The sequence below is a fragment of the Molossus molossus genome, unplaced genomic scaffold (assembly GCF_014108415.1).
Source record: "Molossus molossus isolate mMolMol1 unplaced genomic scaffold, mMolMol1.p scaffold_m16_p_9, whole genome shotgun sequence".
Taxonomy (NCBI): Eukaryota; Metazoa; Chordata; class Mammalia; order Chiroptera; family Molossidae; genus Molossus; species Molossus molossus.
In genome coordinates this window covers 3,230,526-3,252,591 of record NW_023425403.1, presented here as the reverse complement: position 1 = coordinate 3,252,591, position 22,066 = coordinate 3,230,526, and the positions used below count along the sequence as shown (strand labels likewise).

The 22,066-nt window shown below is 52.2% G+C and overlaps 1 protein-coding gene across 6 annotated transcripts in view; it reads right to left on the bottom strand.

Annotated features, from left to right (window-relative positions):
* The window catches only part of MCPH1 (microcephalin 1), a 178,691-nt gene extending 156,625 nt beyond the window's left edge, over window positions 1-22,066 (bottom strand). For all 6 annotated transcript variants that reach the window (XM_036249619.1, XM_036249620.1, XM_036249621.1 and 3 more), the window contains exons 1-4: window positions 21,975-22,066; window positions 18,693-18,811; window positions 4,687-4,774; window positions 962-1,076 (exon numbers count right to left, since the gene is read on the bottom strand). In XM_036249619.1, coding sequence (XP_036105512.1) covers window positions 962-1,076; window positions 4,687-4,774; window positions 18,693-18,811; window positions 21,975-21,986 — 334 coding nt within the window. In that variant the 5' untranslated portion in view covers window positions 21,987-22,066. The remainder of the gene's footprint in view (window positions 1-961; window positions 1,077-4,686; window positions 4,775-18,692; window positions 18,812-21,974) is intronic.

The window sequence follows — 22,066 nt, the reverse complement described above, 5'->3', positions numbered from 1 at the left end:
TTGGGAGAATGTGGAGAAAAGGAAACCCCTGTGCATTGGTGGTGGGAATGTATACTGGTGCAGCCACTGCGTAAACCAGTATGGAGGTTCCTCAAACAATTAAGAAAACTTCCATGGGATCCAGCAATGTCACATCTGGGCAGTTAACCAAAGAAAATACAAGATATCTGCACCCCCTTGTTGACTGCAGCATTATTTATAACAGTCCAGATATGGAAGTAACGTAACTGTTCATCAATGGATGAATGGATAAAGAAAATGTGGTACATATATACAATGGAATATTACTCAGCCATAAAGAATGAAATCTTGCCATTTGAGACGACATGGATTGGACCTTGAGGGCATTATGTTAAGTGAAATGGACAGAGCAAGACAGATACTGTATCAAATCACTAATATGTGGAATCTGAAAAAAAACCATCTGAGAACTCAGAGAGCCAGAGGGCAGATTGATGGCTGCAGGGGGTGGGGAATGAGGGGCATGAAATGGGTGAAGGGGCAAAGGGTACAAACTTCCAGTAATAAAACCAGTCAGTCATGGGACGCACTGTTCACATGGTAACTACATCAACAATACTGTGCTCAACATTTGAGACCTGCTAAGAGAGTACATCGTAAAAGCACTAATGGCGAGAAAAGAAATGAAAAAAATATGTGTAACTATGTATGTTGATGAACATTAACAATGTGCACAAATACTGATTCAGGCATGCACCTGAAACTAACACAATGCTATATGTCAATTACACCTCAAAACAAGAACCACTTTGTGATTGACTGGCTCACCTGTGGCCCTGTGACGGCTACTGCCAAGCGGCCTGAACTCGGTACCTCCCCCCAGGCCAGAACACTGCGGTCCCCCGTCGCTAGGCCACCCTGCCTGCCACTAGTCACCAGGCAAATCAAACCAGATGCGTGCACACAAATGCAAAGGGTCACACCATAAGTCTTTGCTTACCTAGAGTTGTTTTTTGCTTTTGTAGCTCATTAGCCATTTTCTCAATTTTCTTTTGAAGTCTCTTGTCATTTTCTGGTGTTTTAGGAATAAAATCTTTGGGCTGCATACACCTATGCTGTGCAAAAAGAACATAACAATTAACATGCAGTACTGCAATTACGCAAAACAGGAAAAGAACCCTTCCGTGTACATTTTGAATGTCTCTTATAACACTAAGGTATTTTTTGCACTAAGGTATTTTTTGTGAGTTTACACACTGTAAAAGTGTGATCAGAGTCCTGGCTGGGCAGCTCAGTTGGCTGCAGCGCGGTCCTGTGCACCAAAGGCGTGCAGATTCGATTCCTGGTCAGGGCACAGACCAGGCTGCAGGTTTGATCCCTGGTTGGGGCACACACAGGAGGCAAACCAATCAATGTTTCTCTCTCTCCCACTCCCTTCCTCTCTAACAATAACAAAAAAGTCAATAAACATCCTTAGGTGAAAATTTAAAAAAAACCAAAAACCTCAAAAAGAGATATGAATAGAATGCAAAGACCGAATGAAGGGCTGTCTAAGCCGCCTGCTCCCGCGGCCCGTGCGGGGAGCGTCCCAGCCGCCTGCTCCCGCGGCCCGTGCGGGGAGCATCCCAGCCGCCTGCTTCCGCGGCCCGTGCGGGGAGCGTCCCAGCCGCCTGCTCCCGCGGCCCGTGCGGGGAGCGTCCCAGCCGCCTGCTCCCTCGGCCCGTGCGGGGAGCGTCCCAGCCGCCTGCTCCCGCGGCCTGTGCGGGGAGCGTCCCAGCCGCCTGCTCCCGCGGCCTGTGCGGGGAGCGTCCCAGCCGCCTGCTCCCGCGGCCTGTGCGGGGAGCGTCCCAGCCGCCTGCTCCCTCGGCCCGTGCGGGGAACGTCCCAGCCGCCTGCTCCCTCGGCCCGTGCGGGGAGCGTCCCAGCCGCCTGCTCCCGCGGCCCGTGCGGGGAGCGTCCCAGCTGCCTGCTCCCGCGGCCTGTGCGGGGAGCATCCCAGCCGCCTGCTCCCTCGGCCCGTGCAGGGAGCGTCCCAGCCGCCTGCTCCCGCGGCCCGTGCAGGGAGCGTCCCAGCCGCCTGCTCCCGCGGCCCGTGCGGGGAGCGTCCCAGCCGCCTGCTCCCGCGCAGGGAGCATCCCAGCCGCCTGCTCCCGCGGCCCGTGCGGGGAGCCGCCCAGCCGCCTGCTTCCAGGACAATTCTCAAAAACATTAGCCTCTTTCTTCTTGTGCATGATACGCTCATGTTATCGCCCTGCCCCACAAAAGTTATGACATGGTAATAAAACACAAAAGCAATTATTTTATAACTGCCAAAGGAAACAACCATTAATCTTGCCTTGTCTTTAAAGCACAGTAACCCCATTCAGCCAGTAAAAAGCCCAAAGTGTAACTACACATGAAATCTGTGACACGTCAGGAAACCTCGGCCATGTGAACCCAGGCTCACGTCTTCGACAAAGTCCTGAGTTAGCTCTGGAGTGTCACACCCTCGAAGGGGCACGTCTCCTAACACCTCACACCTTCCCACTGCCTCTGCTGCAGAAGCACTGAGAGCCCGGCCCACCCAGGCACACCTGAGCCTGCACCACCCCCACACCTGAGACTTTCGCAAGGACCCTGGAGGAGGAGGTCTGCCGCCGGGCCTCCTGGTTCTCAGGCGGAGCCGTCAGCCCGCGTGTTTCCAGGGCACCCAGTCTGACCCGTCCCGGCGTCAACAGCGTTAGAGGGAGACCTCATGCCTGTGCTGAGGACTCGATTCAGCATCCGGCCCCACCAGGGAGCCATCCTCTCGTTCTTCTGATGAGCTGACAAGACGTAGCTGTGTGTCGGGCACTGGTCTTGAACACAGACCCTCGCCACGGAGCTTCCTTTCTCCGAAGGAAGGGCAGGAATAAGCACAGCAGCAGCCAACACGCCGCGTGTGGGACAGTCCAGTCCGGCAGCGGCGCTGGCCTGCCACTCCGCCAATGTACCGCACGGCCTGCCTGTGCAACCGCTGCGACAGTGAGCTTCAGACTGCGGTCCACGGAGTGCGGGTCTGCGCCCCTGCCCCGGGCGTCAGCTTGCCTGTGACCAGTGGGGGGGTTGTCACAGCGGAGGGACTGCAGTGCGAACATAGGTTCCGAAGCGTGGTCACGTGGGGTCGGGGGATCTCCACTGAGACCTGAAGCTGATGTAAATGCCGCCACCGCCATCACCACAGGAGGGAGGGAAGGCAGCTGGCCAGGCGGCTAGGCGGGGATGCACTGCTCGCCCACGTGAGGGAAGCCCGCGGTCCCCCCGAAAGTCGTGCCGGCACCATGCCCTGCGGGAGTCGGAAACCGGTCGTGTGGATGGATTTCGGGGCGAGCGAGCTCCCGACAGAGGGAGCAGGCAGCGCACTGGCTCTGAGACACAAATGAAGCTGGCGTGTCTGAAGGCCGGGAGGAGGGTCAGCCAGCAGCCCCTGGAAGAGCCCAGGGCACAGGTCCGAGTCCCGCTCCCTTCGGAACAGGGAAGGAGAGGCGCCGGGAGGAGGAGGGGCCCCGGCCAGGCTGTAGCTGCGCACTGCTGGTGGGCTGCTGAGGTCGCAGTGTCTGCGCTTCTGACCCACCGACCCACGTCCCGGCCGTCCACCTGGACAAGTGCCCACGGTCCAGGGGACGGGCCCAGGAAAGGCACATTCACGCCGCAGAACACAGCGCGGGAACAGGGAGCCGCGCGGGCTGCGTCCTCGGCCAGAACGCACTGCTCCGCGAAGGGCTGCCGCCACCGAGACACGTGTCAGACATGCTGTGTGGCTCCAGGGTGACGCCTGTGCGCGGGCCACTCGGTCCCCAACCACCAGGTCAGGCTGGAAGCTGCTCGCCTGGAGGGAGTGAGGAGACGGTCGCTTTACATCTCACGACGTCTGCTAGGAACTTCCCCGGAGCACGTGCTTGCCTGACGGACGCTCTTGAAATAAGCGCTTTCTTTTTGAAAGGACAGACACAGCGTCGCTCAGCCGGGCAGTCAGAGCCTGCCGAGCCTTCAGCGACAAGCGCGAGAGAAGACCCACCCGGAAGGACGGCCCAGCCAGCCCGCGGCTCGCAAATGCTGGCTCGTCCGAGGCGGAGCGTCAGGAAGACGTCGGAGGGCCATCTGCGGGGCGCAGAGGCGGCCGCAGGAGCTCCCCATCTCCAGGAGACGCGCGGTTCCCGCCTGGGACTCGCGCCTGGACGAGAACCTTCTCTCCAGTGCGATGCTCACACGCGCACACCGTGCCTGGCACTGCGCAGTGACCTAGTTTTCTCTCCCACGAGGACACGTCCTGAGAGGCTCCAGAACGTGAGTCAGGCCTGAGAGGAAGCAGCTCCCTCCTCCGGGACAGCAGGTTTTCTGTAATGAATAACCTGACACACTGGAGCTCCAGAGTCCAAGATTTTCCAGCTGAACCTAACAGAGGCATTCACTACGGACCCCACAGAATCCTTCTGCAGTAATGGTGAGAGCGCTCGAACGTCTGTGGTCTCTAGACTTTGCTTTCTCTTACCCAACAAGTCTTTTCCATTTCTTGCAAATTCCATCAAAGTATTCACGGGGTAAAATAATCTCTCACTAAAAATGCTACGTGACAACAGTATCATCAATAGCCATACTGAAGACAATGCCTGACTATATTTCTAAGTTTTATTTTTCTAGAAGCCAGAAAAAAAAAAATGAATAAATGCATAGTTGGCACCACCCACACTGCAACCGCATACTTACTTTCTTCTTGACGAGGCACGGCAGGTGTCCGTGAGCGCTCGCTGCCGGGAACAGGGACTCCGCGACGTGCGCCCCAGCCGTCCTGCACCTGTAGGAGACCCAAGTCCTCTCGTGAGCATGCTGGTTAGGTCCACGCAGCATTAAATCTGCACGTCAGTGGTGACTGAAGAAACCCACGCACTGGCCGCTTTAATAGACATGTCTACTAAGTAAAAACACGTAGTACCGAATACAGACGTCACTTTAAGGATAAGAGTAGAAGTGGGAGGTGTGAAGACGTGTTCTTTTCCCGCAGTAGCTTCAGCTTTGCATCACATTCCCGAATGCCCAGTGCACGGCGCTCGTGAAGGTGTGAGCACGTGCCCCTAACGCATGTCAACAGGCTGCAATGTGAGGGCTTAGAGCTAGAGAGTCCTGAAGAAGTTGAGGGCAGAAAGCCTACCCCCTTTCTGTGTTCCTCTCAGACGCGCAGCCCGCCACCCGCGCTCCTGCAGGGCCGCCCCCGCCCCAGCCTGGGCCACCACTTCGTCACAGCCGCTCTCCAAACACCGTCCACCTTCCTTCCTACACCGGCGACCTGGGCCAGGACCTGCATGCAAGCCCTCAGCCGCTCAGACCTGGACTACAGAGATTTCCTAAGCGTTGTCCTTCTGTAACTCATCTATCACTGAAATAGTAATCTTAAAGCAGTTACGAATTCCCGACCCAGATCCAAAACCCTCCCCACCCCGTTTGCAGAACAATCTCACTTATCTGTGAAGTCTTTTTAAAATTCACCCTAACCACTTCTGACTGTATTTCAGAAGATATCCCTGCTCAATACCTAGTATGCAAATGAGTTAAAGACATAAATAAAATACAGTCCAAACAAAGAACGGGGCAAGGACACCCACGCGGATACAGAAACTCCCTCAAACATAATAAGAGTGAGCAGGAGCCCTGGCCAGTGTGGCTCAGCTAAGATGGAAAGGGTGTCGATTTGGGGGACACGTGAATGGAAGACGTGTTCTGACGACGTGTCGCTCCGAAAGCTCTGAGCCTGTGCAAGGACTTCAGCAGGGACCCTGGACGGCGGGCACCAGGCCACGTCCTGCAGGTGGGGGGTGGTTCCGGTAGGAATTCTGAGACACGGCCACACTCCCTACTGCCACTCTCCTGGGGCCCTGGTCCTGTGGCCCACCTTGCTGTGGCTGCCTGGCAACTGGACCTTGGTCCCCGAGACACGCGTACAAGAGAAATCAGAATGCATACAGGGTTTGGTGCTATCCAATGCTTCAGGCATCCACTGGGGGGGGGGTCTTAAAATATATTCCACATGGACAAGGGAACGACCGAACTGTATGATCTATGTGGAAGCCCCCCCCCCCAAAAGTGTGCGCGTATGTAATAACAAAGGTCACGGGTGCAGAGGATGGAGCAGTGGCTGCCAGAGGCGGGGGTGGAGGGCGGGAGAAACGGGCCCAGGAGACACGCGCACCAATGTCTGCGGCAGCAGTATTTGGGATGGAGACACCTGGGATGCTCACCAGCGTGGGCGGGACACACTAACGAGCACTGGACGGCCGTGCCCTGGGCGAACCCCCGGCGCCATGCGGAGCTGCAGAGGCCGTGAGCAGGGGCGCTGCAGCCGGCTCCACTCGAGGTCAGGGGCAGACACCAAGGTCACGAAGGGCAGGGGCACGCGCAGCAGTTACACTCCCCACGGTGCCCAGAGCTGGCAGCACTGGCCCCGCTCACTGCTGCCACCGCAGCAGAGGGGACGGGCGACACCAACCAGAGACGCCCTGGACTCGGGACACCCAGCGGAGCCCAGCAGCACGAGCAGGTCACTTGAGAGGAGACGCACTGCGGGCATCTTCAGGCGGCTCAGGACAACCCGCAGCCACGGCAGTGCACACGAAGTCTCTGTGGTGCCCACTGGCCCTGGAGCACCGGGAAGCACTGGGTGTGCAGACTGCAGACCTGTGTGTATGGAGCGGGCTCCCGGAAGGCAGGGAGCTGGACAGCTCAAGTCCCCCTCCCACTCCAGAGGGTCAACAGACAATGTCAAAAACTGGAGAACCAAGACAGTGACAGGCACAGGGAGGACATGACAAGTCGTGGGTGGCAGGAGGGGTCACAACGGGGTCCCACTCTCTCTGTGCTGTGTGTACATGGCGGACGGTGGGGGACTCACATCACCCCAGTGAAAGCTAAGTCTCCTGAGTCAAGGGCACCATAAACCGAGACAGAAAAACAAGTTTAGAACAGAAACGATGGCGAGTTGGCGTGGGGCCCACTGCGACGCGTCTGTGCGTCACCTGCAGGAATTCCCGTGCGGGCCCGAGCTTACAGGCCCAGGACGGCCGAGGACGCAGGCAGAGGCACCCTGAAAACTCCACCATGGCCCTGCAGGAGCGCCTCTGCCCTCTCCCAGCGTCCTCCTGCACCCTAGGTTCCAGCCATACCCTGCTGCTCCCCCAGACTTGCCCCCGATCTCTGAACGACTTCCTGCCTTTTCTCCGCAACTTGAACATCAGGACTGAACAAACCGGTGGACCCATCCGACAGAACAGCACTCGGCTCTAAAAGCAGCAAAGCTGTAGCTTACACAGGGTGTCTGCAGGGCCTGCTACATTCTGAAGGTAAGATGTATTCAATAAACACTGGCTTTATCATTATAAGCTGTGTACACACGTTTTCGGGATACCCTATATAGAAATACATAAAACACATGATCCACCTCAGAAACACCGTGCTCAACAAAAGCGGCCGGCTCAGGGGGGGCACACCAGAGCAGCCTCCCGACGGGAGATTCCAGAACACACAATGCTGACCTGCAGTGAGGGCCGCCCGGGCAGTGGCGGCCGTGGGGCGGGGCGGGTCTGCGGGCGGCAGAGGGCACGGGGCACTTGGGGTGACGGGAGTGCCCTGTGCTTCGAGTGCGGTCACGTGGGTATGCACAGTAGTCAATACAATGACGTGTACACTTAAAGTGGGCACATGTTGTTTCGCATCAGTCACGCGTCAGAGTGGATGACGCACACTGCAGGCCGCGGTGGACGATGCAGGATGGGCAGGACCAGGGCTAGTGAGACGTGGCAGGAGCGGGATGTGTCCCAGCAACGCCTCTTCTCAGAGGGCCCTTTGTTCTGTTCCCACCGAGCAGCACTCACCCAGCGAGGTGCACCCACTTCCCACAGTTGCAGACAGAACTCGCACGGGGGCGGCCGAGCAGCGTGCGGAACACGGGGTGCAGAGTCAGGGAAACCTCCCGGCACAACCCTGGTCACCGCAGGGCAGTGCTGTGCTCACAGTGCCCCTGGGCGAGGTGCGGACACTCCGGACCAGGGCCGAGTCCACAGGACAGAAGCTCTCGCTCCCACTCGGGGGTGGGGAACAGCCGGGCCCAGGGGGAGTGGGTGCCAAGGGCTGTCTCTCCCCTCTGGGAACAAGGTCCCAGCCTGTTCCCTGTGAGGACGACACGCTCCAGGACGCCAACCCCTGGGGCTCACCGGTGACCTTTCCCCGTGAGGGCCCAGGTGGCCTTCATGCTAGAGCGCCACCCGAGTGCGCACAGGGCTCCCGCGGCAGTGCCCAGTAAAACACCAAGGCCACTACCCCAGGCTCGCATTCAGACCTACTGAAGAAACAAAAAGCTCACCAGTTAGACGCAGCTTTTCTTCTGAAGTGTGAAATGACATCCTCCCCCCACCTAGTGGCTGAGAAGAAAAGTGTTTCAAGAGATGCCTCTACGCCAGAACCAAGTCTGACCTGCCTTTTGTGAGTGCAGCTACTCCCAGCCCTGGGGAGAGTGAGCCACCCACCCCCTCCAACGGGGCCGCCCCGACGGTCCTCCTCCCCCGGAGCTGAGGAGCACAGCAGGCAGGCCGGGCCGCCGACTCCCTGGGGCACCGGAGCGACACAGCAGCCTGGCAAAGGGGTGCACAGGCCCCGGAAGCGCCTGGTCTGCCAGGGCGAAATGGGCCCACAGGCCACCGTCTCCCTCCTCCTCACTGTCCACATGCAGGGTGCGCTGAGGCCTGGCCACTGCCCTGCCCTTTCCCAGGAGATCACAACCTCGCCCGTGCCCTGACCTCCAACCAGACTCGAGGGTCCAGGAGACGGGAGAACTGCCCACATGCTCACCAGACAGGTGAGCCCCGAGACTGCGGGACACCCCCCCCCATCTCGTCCAGGACACGCTGACCCCAGAGGCCCAGGCCTGCTGCACCCTGAACGGAGCCTGGGGACCACACCACCGGGCCATCTGCTTCTGCCGGGTGAGCCTGCAGCAGTGCGTCCATTCCACACCCTGCCTGCCTGCCTGCCTGCCGCAAATACCTCTGTCGAGAGCGAGCCCAGAGTCTTCTGGCCACAGCTGAAGGTCAGGTGCGCTGCAGGGTGGGAATGACCCCCTCGTCCACGTCCCCACTGCTGTGAACGACAGCACCCCGAGGGGACACCTCTGGAGTTGGGTGGCATTTCCCCTCAACATCTAAACCCTGGCCACCGTCTCCACACCCACTCGTGCGACCTGGCCCGAGCTGGCAGGAGACAGGCACCATGACAAGTGATGCTCTTCGGATCTCAGTCGGTCCTCGAAACCAGGCTCACCGTGCCCTGTTCACGCAGTCAGCACCGCCTCCGGGAAAGCTAGGACAACGGACAGGTGTCGACTTCCCAAAGGGGAGAAGTCCTCCCCACAGTCCCACCCGACAGGGCAACGTGGAGCCTCCCTGAGGGGAAGAGTGAGGAGATGTGTCTGCACACACCCTCCAGGCAGAGCGAGATGCGGTGGGAGGCCGTGGCCATGGCAACCACGCACACAAACAGAGCAGTAGGTCTCAGACTTGTTGGACCCAAATCCCTTCCGCTCTAAAAAATTTCAGAAATCTCAAATGGGTTTTTGATATATTTGTTTAACAGAAATTAAAACCAAGCAATTCTTAAAACACATGTTAATTTATTTTAAAATAATAATAAACTCAATACATCTTGCAGATGACAAAGGGCTGGGTTCTCACCCGGCTCCAGCCTCCCACAGCTGTGCTCCCGGGGCCTGCCCAGCGCGCCCTGCCGAGGGCACCGGAGAAGGCAAACGCCACCTCACAGCATCGCGAAGAGCTCCCTGGCTGACCTGAGAAGGTCGGGTCAGCGTCCTCATAACCCTGTGCTGAGACAGAGAACACGTCTTCCTCTTTGGGCTGATGCCCTCACTGGTAACAGCAGATCCTCTGTGCATTGCTTTGCCTGGTTCTAACTCACAGCGACACCAACAGTTTGCTGCACGCAGAACCATCTACTTGGCAGGGGTTAGAAACACTGTCCTGTAACACCGCGGGCTCCACAGGCCAGGGCTCGACAAGCTCCAAGCAGAAGAACGACGCCGACCCAGAGATCTCAGTGCTGAGCCCGGGCAAGGCTCCAGGTGCGCCTTCCCGAGAAGGAGGTTGTTCAAGTCAATCCGGCCTCCCCCGGCCTCCCGGATTCAATCCCAGAGCTGCTCACGGGGCGGGGCGGGGCGGGGCCTGCTGAGTGTGGGGTGGGGTGCACGCTGGAGGCAGGGGCCAGGGGGCAGCCACACAGGGGCTGTGGAGCCCGGCAGGGCCACGAGCAGGGCGCAGCGCGGAGCATCAGAGCCCACGCAGGCGAGAGGGTGGCCGGTGTGGGAGCGAGTGGGAGAGGCGCCGAGCAGGGAAGGGACAGCGTGGGGAGGAGAGGCTCACCCGCTACGTAATCAACTACCCTGCACACAAGCACACAGGAGCAGGCTCCTCACTGAGGGGATGAGGACAGGAACAAAGCCCCTGGGTTTGGGCTGGAACCGCAGGTATCGGAGGATCTCATGATTCACTACACAGAGATGATTACAGAACAAACCTAGACACACAGGTGTATCACTAACTGTCCACAGAGGGTGTGGGAGCGACAGCTCCCCCAAGGCAAGGAGCACACCGAGCACCCAGATTTCGGGTTCAAGACACTGTGTGCCCCCAAAAGGAACCAGGGCTCCTTGGAGAAATGGCTGACTCCGGGGCTGGAAGAGAGGACATGCAAGGCGAGCCTGGGGAAACCTGTCGGGGAGCAGCAGTGTTCAGAGGTGATGGGAACAAGGAAACCTGCAGACGTCAACCCAACGGGCACCCAGCAGCCACAGGAGGACAACTTAAGCACCGAGAGAAACAGTAACAGGAAAGGATTACAACCCGCTGAACAGAGGAGAGAGACGGAGACACACACGTCAAGTGTGACCGGGAACAGTGATTCACGTGGTTTGACGACGCTCCCTTTAAAAGCTGCAGGGACTCGGGGATGGGAGGCAAGGCACCTTCCTGCCTACACGATCCGGGAACAGCAGCGGCACCACACAGAGGCGCAGAAAGAGCCATCAACTCACAGGTCACCGTACAACACAACTGAGGGGCATCACATGTCCCCCGTGCCTTCCACGGTGTCCAAGCACGGAAGCCAAGCCCGGCTGAGGACAGGAAGGGCCGGAGTGAGGACGGCCAAGACGGGCGTTTCTGTCCAGGGCGCCGGCTGCTGCAACTAGACTGAGACGGCGGGTGGGCTGCAGTGGACGGAGGACCAACGGCTGGCTTCCTCGTGCAAACAGAAAATGCAGGGGCCGGGCACCTGGGCAATGCCACACTCACACGGCAAAAGCAAACCTGGCGAACTGCACTGCCAACTTAGCTTCAGCTTAAAAATGGTTTAAAAAATTAACTTTATATCAACTTCTCTCAACAGGACTTAGAGGGGACAGTCAAGGTGACCTTTATGTCTTTCACCTTCTTTTCTCTTCTTTTCTTTTCTTTTCTTTTCTCTTCTTTTCTCTTCTCTCTCTCTCTCTCTCTCTCTCTCTCTCTCTCTCTTTCTTTCTTCAGTTCGAGTGTGGCTAGTGTCCACAGGGAAGGACAGCATCTGTGGCTGTTGTGCAGCTGTCTGCTCGTCAAAGGAAATGTCCAGAACCGCCCCACAGAATGGGACTCTGGTGACACCCAGTGGCCATTCCTGTGCAAGGCACCTCTTCAGTGGAAAAGGAGCAAAGGCCTGGACAGGCGGTCAGCAAAAGGACAGACAGAGGGCGTAAAACAGCAACGGCTGCGGAGAACAGGTGTTCTTGACCCTGCTGGAAAAGAACGGGTCGGCACACCGTCTCCAGGTGGTACCCTAAGACCCACCCCAAATTTAAACGCGCAAGCCCTCTAAACTCAAAAGTCCACTTTTGGAATTTAACTTACAGAAAGACTTGTATCTGCAAGAAAGTGTGCACACGAAGGCTCGATGTCATGCTGTGTGTGAAGCGGGAGGAGGAATGAAGCCTTCATGGTGCTTAGCAGGAGATGAGCACGTAAATCACCGGGTGTGTCAAGAGCACACACATGCTACAGTAACGAGACAGCTACACACAAGCACGGAAGATGTCTTCTAATACACTGTTAACAGAAAAAGTGTGTATCCATAAAACATTACTTATTAGTGTGAGTTTACATGTAAATGCAGATACATAAATGTACATGTACGTGTTTCGTACAGGCTTAGATAAAGCACCTACCAGTGCTGCCCCACTGTGGAGAGGAAGGGTAAGCAAAAGCAGACTAGGCGAGGACTTCTCACTTTAAAGACATACAGACATTTAATTAAAACAACAATGAGGTATCACCTCACACCTGTCAGAATGGCCGCCATCAACAAATCATCAAACAACAAGTGCTGGCGAGGGTGTGGAGAAAAGGGGACTCTAGGACACTGCTGGTGGGAATGCAGACTGGTGCAGCCACTATGGAAAACAATATGGTGTTACCTCAAAAAATTAAAAATTGAACTTCCATTTGACCCAGTGATCCCACTTCTAGGAATATATCCTAAGAAGCCTGAAACACCAACCAGAAAGAATACATGTACCCCCATGTTTGTAGCAGCACTATTTACAATAGCTAAGATCTGGAAACAGCCCAAATGTCCATCAGTAGACGAATGGATAAAAAAGCAGTGGTACATGTACACAATGGAGTACTACGCAGCTGTAAGAAAGACAGACCTCTTATCATTTGAGACTACATGGAGGGACCTGGAAAGTATCATCCTAAGTGAAACAAGCCAAACAGAGAGAGACAAGTTTCATATGATCTCACTTATTTGTGGAATATAATGAACATAACAGTCTAGGAAGGGGGTAGTCCCAGAGACGCGGAAGTGGGGTACAGACTGACAATCCCCTAAATAGGGGAGTGGTGGGGAAGAGATAAACCACAGAATTTATATGCATGTATGCATGAACAGTGGACATGGACAACAAACTGGGGAAAGGGCAGGGAGGGAGGAGGAGGGGGGAATCAGTGGGGGAAAAGGAGAAACATCTGTAACAAAAATTAATTAAAAAAAAAAAAAGACATACAGACATTTAAGTCCAAACACACTTCATTCCAAAGAAAGTTTATGTTTTCAAGACAGCAAAAGAAAATCTAAAAAATCAGTAATTGTTATGGTAATTAAAATCTGACTACAACACCAATACACAAGAAAGGAAGAATTTGTATTAAAAATGCAATTAAAAGTTCACTTTAATGGGAGCTTCGAGGTTGCCTTTGGGGAAAGTTACAAGTACTTTGGAGTTTCCATGTGTCCTTGAGAAACAAGGGCCAAGTGGGGACAGAGAGAGAGAAAGGGGACGAGAGAGGACGGGATCAGGGGACCGACCAGCAGGAGGGAGGCCTCTCAGGGGAGGGAGTGTGGGCGAGAGGCCCCATATCAGCCAGGACTCCTGTCATCTGAGTCTTATAAAAGCATCTCCGTTAACTTCAAGCTTTCAGTGAAGGTCTGTCTTCCTGTCCCCTCCCCCTCCCACATTCCTATATCAACTTTTACATGAGCTCAAGTACTTCCCCCAAGAAATGCTGACATCTTTAAGCCAACGGAAGCAGAGCCTCCTGTGTTCGTTAGTGGGAGGGACAAATAGTTATTGTGCACCTACTCTGAGCAGGAATGTGTTAAGATAACTTAGTGGAAAAACAATAAAAAACAAGACAAATAGTGGATGCACTTATAGTTCACATTATGACAGGAAGACCAAAATCCACCACTATGCAGACAGGTAGGCACAAAGACAGAACAAAGTACGCGTTACCAGTACAAAAAGGAAGCAAGGAGCTGAGACCCAGGGTGACGGAGGCCCCACTGCAGGCTGGGGAGCAGAGAGCACTGTGGGAAGGGAGCCCTTCAAATGGACACGATGCAGGAGCTGAGACCCAGGGTGACGGAGGCCCCACTGCAGGCTGGGGAGCAGAGAGCACTGTGGGAAGGGAGCCCTTCAAATGGACACGATGCAGGAGCTGAGACCCAGGGTGACGGAGGCCCCACTGCAGGCTGGGGAGCAGAGAGCACTGTGGGAAGGGAGCCCTTCAAATGGACACGATGCAGGAGCTGAGACCCAGGGTGACGGAGGGCCCCACTGCGGGCTGGGGAGCAGAGAGCACTGTGGGAAGGGAACACTTCAAATGGGACACGATGCAGGAGCTGAGACCCAGGGTGACGGAGGGCCCCACTGCAGGCTGGGGAGCAGAGAGCACTGTGGGAAGGGAGCCCTTCAAATGGGACACGATGCAGGAGCTGAGGGCGAAACAGGCGAAGAACTGGGAGAGGAGGCGCCATGCAGAACCCAGAGTCCTGCAGCATTCACAATGTCCAAACACAGCGGAAGTCATGTCATGCGAAGAGCCAGAGAAACATGACGCGTTCTCAAGAGAAACCACCAATAGAGGGCCGATCTCGACATGCTGAAGGGATCGGAGAAGGCAATTCAAGAACTCCTCTAACTATACTCTGTGAGGCCATGGAAAACATTGTTGTAATAAAAAACAAAGAAGAACCAAGGTGGGCCCTGGCCAGGTAGCTCAGTTGGTTAGAGCATCATCCCGATACACCGAGGTTTCAGGTTCGACCCCTGGTCAGGGCATGTACAAAAATCACCCAATGATGCATAGTGAAGTGGAACAGCAAATCGATGTTTCTCTCGCTCTCCCTTCTTCTGTCTAAAATGAATAAAGGTCAATATGGCGAGAGAAAAAAAAATAAGACTGAAAATAATGAACAAAACCAGGCATGAAGGACAGTGGTAAAGTGTCCAAGGTCAAAGGCTGTGTACGCAGGAGGGACCAACAAACTAAGCCCCACCACACCAGGCCCTCTGCCGGCATCCTGATGAGCTGACCAACAGCCTCGCCCACACAGCTCCTGCTCCAGGGCTGCCCTGGCCCCGGCCCAGGAGTCAGAGAGAGACCACAGGCTCTGCCCGTCACAGATGCCAGTCCCTGTCCTGCAGCTCATCAGAGTGCCCGCAAGAGAGGAAGAAGGAGGCAGAAAAGCCACTTGAAGAAATAACAGCCCCAAACTAATAGTTTACACAAAAACCCCAGTGAATCTACACAGGGTAAATTCAAAAGCATTTCAGTTGAACTTCTGCAAACCAGAGATAAGTAGCAGACTGGAAGAAGCCAAAGAACACAGCACTTACAGCTAGAATGGCCCGTGACTAAGACAGTCTCGCGAGACAGCGGAGGCCAGAAGACTGTGCGCACACCTCCACGTGACTGAACACAAACTACTGTCGACCTGGAATCACGTGCCCACTGCTAATATTCACGAATGACCACAGGTAAGGAACAACCAAGGACACTTGTCCTCTGATTTAGAAAAGTCTACACTGACAGAACTGAAGTGAGAAATAAACAATTTAACAACAACACTTGGAGACTTCAACATGAAAGATCCAGAAGGGAAAAAACTCTAGAAGAGCATAAACCGACCGCGACAGGCCTGGCAGAAGGTGTGAGCAGAGCATCTTCCGCAGGGGTCACACCTTCGCCAGGGCACAGGCCACGTTCTCCCAGGGAGACCAGATGTGAGAGCACAGCACAGATCTCAGCTACCTGAAAGGGACGAAAATAATACAAACTATCTTCTCTGACCACAACAGAATAAAATGATATTATCAAAAACAGAATGAAATTTGGAAAACTCACAATATGTAGAAGTTAAATAAGAACATCATAAATAACCAACAGGTCAAAGAAGAAATGGAGAAAAAGAAAATACTTTGAAATAAATGAAAACTAAAACATATCAAATTTGATAAGATGCAGCTAAAGCAGTACTTAGAAGGAAATTTATAACTGTGAACACATTTAAAAAGAGGAAAATTTCAAATCAATAATCTAACCTTCTACCAAATGAAATCAGAGAAAGAGCAAACTGACCGCAAAGCAAAGCAAAAGGAAGGAAATAATTAAGATTAGAATAGAAATAAAAAACAGAAAAAGAGAAAAAAAAATTGTTGGTTCTTTGAAAAGATCAATAAAATTGACAAGCCTTTAGCTAGACTGATCAAGACAAAAAGAGATAACTAAAATCAGAAATGAATTACCAACTGTATTTAAAACAAGAATTATAACAGAATACCACAAACAAGTGTTTGCCAACAAATTAGATAATCCACATGAAATGGACAAATCTTAGAAAGACAAACTATTCAAAGTGACTCGAGAAGAAATATACAGTGTGACTACACCTATAAGATGATACTGCATTACTAATCAAAAAAGCTTCCACAAATTTAAGCCCAAGCCCAGACTTTACATGTGGGTGAATGCTACCAAAAGCTTAAATAAGAATGAACATTAATCCTTAAAAACATTTAAAAAAACAGAACACATCCCAAATTGTTCTATGATGCCAGTTTTGCTCTGACACCAAAACCATAAAGTCATCACAAGAAAACTACAGATCAATATCGCTTAACTATACTTGCAAAAATACTAATAAAAATTTTAAAAGGGAAAGTACTACCAAAAAGTATACATATGACCGAGCAATATTTATCCCAGGAGTGCAAGGTTGGTTCGCTGTACAAAAATCAATGTAATACACCAAATAGAATGATAGCCAGAAACCACATGAACATCACAAATAGGTACAGAAAAAGAACCTGACAGAATCCAACAACACCCCTCCAAGATGAACAACAAACGCAGACAAATACATAACTGGTCAGAAGGAAAGCCCCTCGACCTGACAAAGGGCATCTGTGAAAACCCAGCTACGTCACTGGTCCAAGGGACACAGAGAACGCTTCTCACTGCCCATAGCTGCGACGAGAGCAGGAGGGCCACTCACACCACCTCTGCGCTGGAGTTGTGGTCGGGCATCAAGCAAGGAAAAGACGTCAAAGGCATCCAGACGGGAAAGAAAACGTACACTGTCCACATACAGATCACAGAGGAGTGTCTACAGGAAATCCTACAGAAATCACAAAAACACTTGGAGCTAACAAACCAGTTTGACAAACTTGCAGGATACAAGATCAATATACAAAAACCAGTCATGTCTTTTATATTAATAACCCCACGATCTAAAAAGAAAATTAATACAACTATCCCATTTATAATAGCATCAAAAAGAAGGAAGCATTCAGGAACAGATTTAACCTAGAGGATGTAAAATGTGTACACTGAAAGAAACAAAAGGCCTAGAAGAACCACAAGCACGTCCCAAGGCTATGGATTGAAGAGTGAATGTTGTTAAAATGGCAACGGTTCCCTAGTTAGGGATTCAGCACAATCTCTACCAAATCTCGGGGAGGTACAGACACACAAAACGGAATAAGGTCTATCGGTAGGAGGGACTACTGTTCAGCACTCAAAGGAGCGTAGCACTGACACGTTCCGCATGAATGAACCTTCCCACAGTACGCTAAGGTCGGACGTGAACGGTCACGGGGGTTCCACTCGTGCGAAGCGTCCAGGGACAACAGGGATCAGTGTGGTGCGGGCCAGGTGGGGCAGTGGGGACGGGGTGCTGGTCAGTCAGCACAGAAGCAGGCTCTGTATTTTGTACAAATCCGAGACTACCCGGGAAAGCTGGACGTGCTGGACTCACGACATGGTCGTCTTGCAAGATCAAAGTGAAGGTTGGTGCAGCAAGAACCGTCACGAGATGCTGCACCTGGGGCACCGGGAGCTGCAGACCCGGTGAGGAGCAGGATGTCTGCATGAGCTTAAGAGGGCTCCCCACGGGTGGCTGATTAGTTTCGAGAGACACAGAAAGGAATTATACAGTGGAAAAAGCAGCAAACACGTGGCCAGGTGAACGCAATTAGTATCACCCAGGAGAGGCGGACGAACACTGTAGGCCTCTAGGCAAGACACACATCACTCACGGAGCGTTCTGGGTGGGAAACCACAACCGGAATCTAATCACTGGGAAACATCAGACAAACCCAAATGAAGAACATGTGATTTTAAACAAAGGGTGGAGAGGGAGACTGGAATCATCAATACCGCCCTGGCCCAGCCTGCGGAGACAAGGGACCAGGCAACAGGCACGATAGCGCCCTGGATCGGCTCTCCTACGGGGGCGAAAACGCTGAAGGAGGCGCAGGGGCCGTGCCACAACCTACAGGGCAGCCTCAAGCTCTCTCCCTGCCTCTCTCCGGCCTCCTCCCACACCCTTCTCCCACCTCAAGCTCCCCCTGAACACTCGTGCCAGGGGCTCAATCGTGTGCCCCCTAAAATTCACAAGACCTAACACCCTCCGAGAGAACACGTGAAGACAGCCACCTGCAGGCCAAGGGGAGAGGACTCGGAAGAAAGCAACCCTGCCGACTTCGATCTTGAACCCCCCGCCCCCAGAACTGAGAGAAACCGAAGTCGGTCTGTGGACCGCGGTCAGGCCGCCCCAGCAGGCCGGTGCCTCTGGCTCCGTGCGTGGGCTCCCCGTTTCCTGAGTACACGGAGCACAAGCTCTCCAGCCTGCGTGCTCACTCCCGTCTGGGAAGGGTGAGGGGTTACACCACACCCGTGGTTCGGCTGCGGAAACTGAGGCTGGAGGATTTAAATGACCTGTCCAGGTAAGAAGCAGGGAAAAGATGGGAATCACACATTGTCTGGTCCTGTGGTCCCTGGGAAATACAGTGTCATGCTTGCGCGACACTAGATACTCGAGGAACAAGATGAGAAAGAACTCACTTTTCCACCCAGAGCACGGAGACGAGCTTGACCCCTCTCTCCTGCGCTCTCTCCCAAGTGCGCTGGTGGCCGTCTTTGAACACGACATGAGTCACTCGTTTGCTAAAAGTCTTTGAAACCTGTCAAGTACAGGGGAAAAAAATATTACTATTTGCATACAATGTCATGGAGACGTGCAAAATAAGCAACAAAATGTTAGCAAACTGTATCAACCTATATAAAGGATAATACAGGGTGAGGCAAAAATAGGTTTATAGTTGTTTGTATGGCAAATAATAAAATAATTAAGAAATAATAATACAAGAATAAACTCTGTTTTGTGTACTCGCAACTGTAAACCTACTTTTGTCCCATCCTGTACATTCCCACCATTTGAATTTATTCCAGGACCACGTTGTTAACATAAAAAAATTATTATTCACTACAAAGTGAAACATCATTATGATCATCTCAATACATGCAAAAACCACATTTAATAAAATTAAAAAGTAAAAAAATTAAGAAGTTTCCTCATGGGGAAATTCTCAGTAACTGCTGAGAATTTGGGACAAAACGCATCAGGGACAATGCTACAAGCTGTCCCTTGAGAGGAGGACGCAGACGAGGATGCCTGATGTCTCCATTCTGTTCAACTGGCCCCTTGTGCAGTATGACAAGGAAAAGAAATAAACGGTGTTAGGGTTAGGAAAAAAACAAAATAAAGCTGCCTTGTGCACATATGATTCAATTATGTACATTTTTAAAATCCCCAAAATACCACAGAACTTATAAATGAGTTTGTTAAGTTTTCTGGAAAACAAGGTGGACATGCAAAAACAAGTTATTTCTATATATCTGCAGCAGTTAGAAAAAAGAATTTTAGAGATACTATTTATAATAGCATCAAAAATAAGCACAGAAAATTATAAAATATTACTGAAATGAATGTTAAAAACCAAAATCAACAAAGGCATATATCGTGTTCATGGGTTGGAAAATTCAATTTTGTCAAAATGTCAGTTCTCTCCACACTGATCTTTGCTATCAATCCAACCCCAATCAAAATCCCAAAAAAGCGCTCTGTTGTAAACTAACAAACTGATTCTAAAATGTATCCAGAAAGGGAAAAGGTTAAGAATGGCCAGAACACCCCAAAGAATAAGGAGAGGACACATGAAAATGTATGATGAAGAGCAATTAAGACAGGGAGGCCCTGGCCGGTTTGGCTCAGCGGTTAGAGCATCAGCCTGCGGTCCCGAGAGACCGGGTTCGGTTCCCGCTAAGGGCATGTACCTCGGTTGCAGTTTGTCCCCGGCCCTGGTCGGTCGTGCGGGTGGCAGCCACTCGATGTGTCCCTTTCACATCGATGTTTCTCTCTCTCTTCCTCTCTCTCCCTCCCACTCTACCTGAACAAAAAATGTCCTCGGGTGAGGATATAAAAACAAAAAAACAAAAAAAGACAAGGCGATTTGTTGTGAGGCCCAATACACTCACACTGAGACATACATACGTACACCTGACTGATGGAAAAGGTATTACTATGCAGCTTGTTTAAAGGACAATTTTCTTTCTTTTTTTTTTTTATCCTCACCCAAGGACATTTTTCCATTTTTTTTTTTTTTTAGATAGAGTGGGAAGGAGAGAGAGGAAGAGAGAGAGAGAGAAACATCGACGTGAAAGGGACACACTGAGTGGCTGCCACCCGCACGACCAACCAGGGCCGGGGACAAACTGCAACCGAGGTACACGCCCTTAGCGGGAACTGAACCCGGGTCTCTCTGGACCGCAGGTCGATGCTCTAACCGCTGAGCCAAACTGGCCAGGGCTAAAGGACAGTTTTCAATAAATGGTGTTGAGCAGAAAGAATATTCACATGGGGAAAAAATGAAACTAGTTCACACCACATATGATAATCAATGCCAGATGCACTATCCACCTAAACACGAAAGGCAAACTGATAAAGCCTGCAGGAGGCGACCTTCGTACCCTAGGTTTGGGAACAGATGTTTCTGAACAAGAGACACAAAGAACCTCACCACAAAAGGAAACACTCCACTACACCCTCCCCCAGGTCCCAACACACACAAACACACTTTACTCACAGCTGAACTCTGGGAGAACAGTCTGCAGTCACCATGTCTGCTCCTCATTTCTCAACTAGCATTGAGAGCCACCGGTGAGAAGGTGAAAGGACCAGCCAGGGCGACAGAAACTGAAAGCAACCCGCATGGCTGTGATTCCTGGGACAATCTCATCCCCTCTGTCCAGCTCCCTGAAACTGCACTGTGCTCAACAGTGTCCTTCGAGCCCTGGCCGGTTTGGCTCAGCAGTTAGAGCGTCAGCCTGTGGACCAGAGTCCTGGGTTCAGTTCCCGCTAAGGGCATGTACCAAAAAAACAAAAAACAGTGCCCTTCGAGTTCTCAAACCTGAAGTATACTCGCCAGTTTCAACTTCTCTAGAGGCTGCGGCGTTTTCAAATCCTTCCCTCGATTTCCAGACTTGTCTTCTGAATTCTCCTGGCATTCTTCTCTGTCTCTGTCCCTGGGTACCTGCCTCCCATTACCAGCCCTTGAAATATTAAACAGGGTCCACCTTCAGTACTTTTTCTTCTAACCACCTGGGTCATTATCACACCGGTGGCCTCACCTGAGCTGTAGGCGCTTGACCCCTAAAATGATGTTTCTAGACTTGACTACCTCAAGTTCCAGATGTGTATACCTAAATGTGTGTCAGATATTTCCAATGTCCCAACTTCACAACCTGTCCCTTAAACACCTGTTCCTTTCCCTGTATTCCTCACTTTGATCAACAGCATCATGCATCCCAGTACCCAATGGCGGGATCCACATTTTCATCCCCGAGTTCTCCTTCTCCCTCCCAAGCACAAGACCAACTGTCTTAGAACCCTACTGTGCCAATTTATGCTGCGGTTCTCTTCTTCTTTCTCCTGCCACTTACCCGCTGCCTTCTTTCCTTTCATGTCCTAGTAACTCCCCAAATGAGGAAATGAAGATATATCTCATTATGTATCAGAGGACTATCATATGCAGCAACGGTAAGATGAATTTGTTACTCACATGTAGCAATGGTAAATGAATTTCTTACCCACATGTAGCAAAGATAAGATGGATTTCTTACTCATATGTAGCAATGGTAAGATGAATTTGTTACTCACATGTAGCAATAGTAAGATGAGCTTGTTACTCACATGTAGCAATGGTAAGATGAATTTCTTATTCACATGTAGCAATGGTAAGATGAACTTGTTACTCACACGTAGCAATGGTAAGATGAATTTCTTACCTTTGCCCCCATCTCCACAAGTTGGTTTGTAAATGTCTTTGAATAATTTTCTGTTCCATTGGCTGACCACACTTCAACATAAGCCACTACAT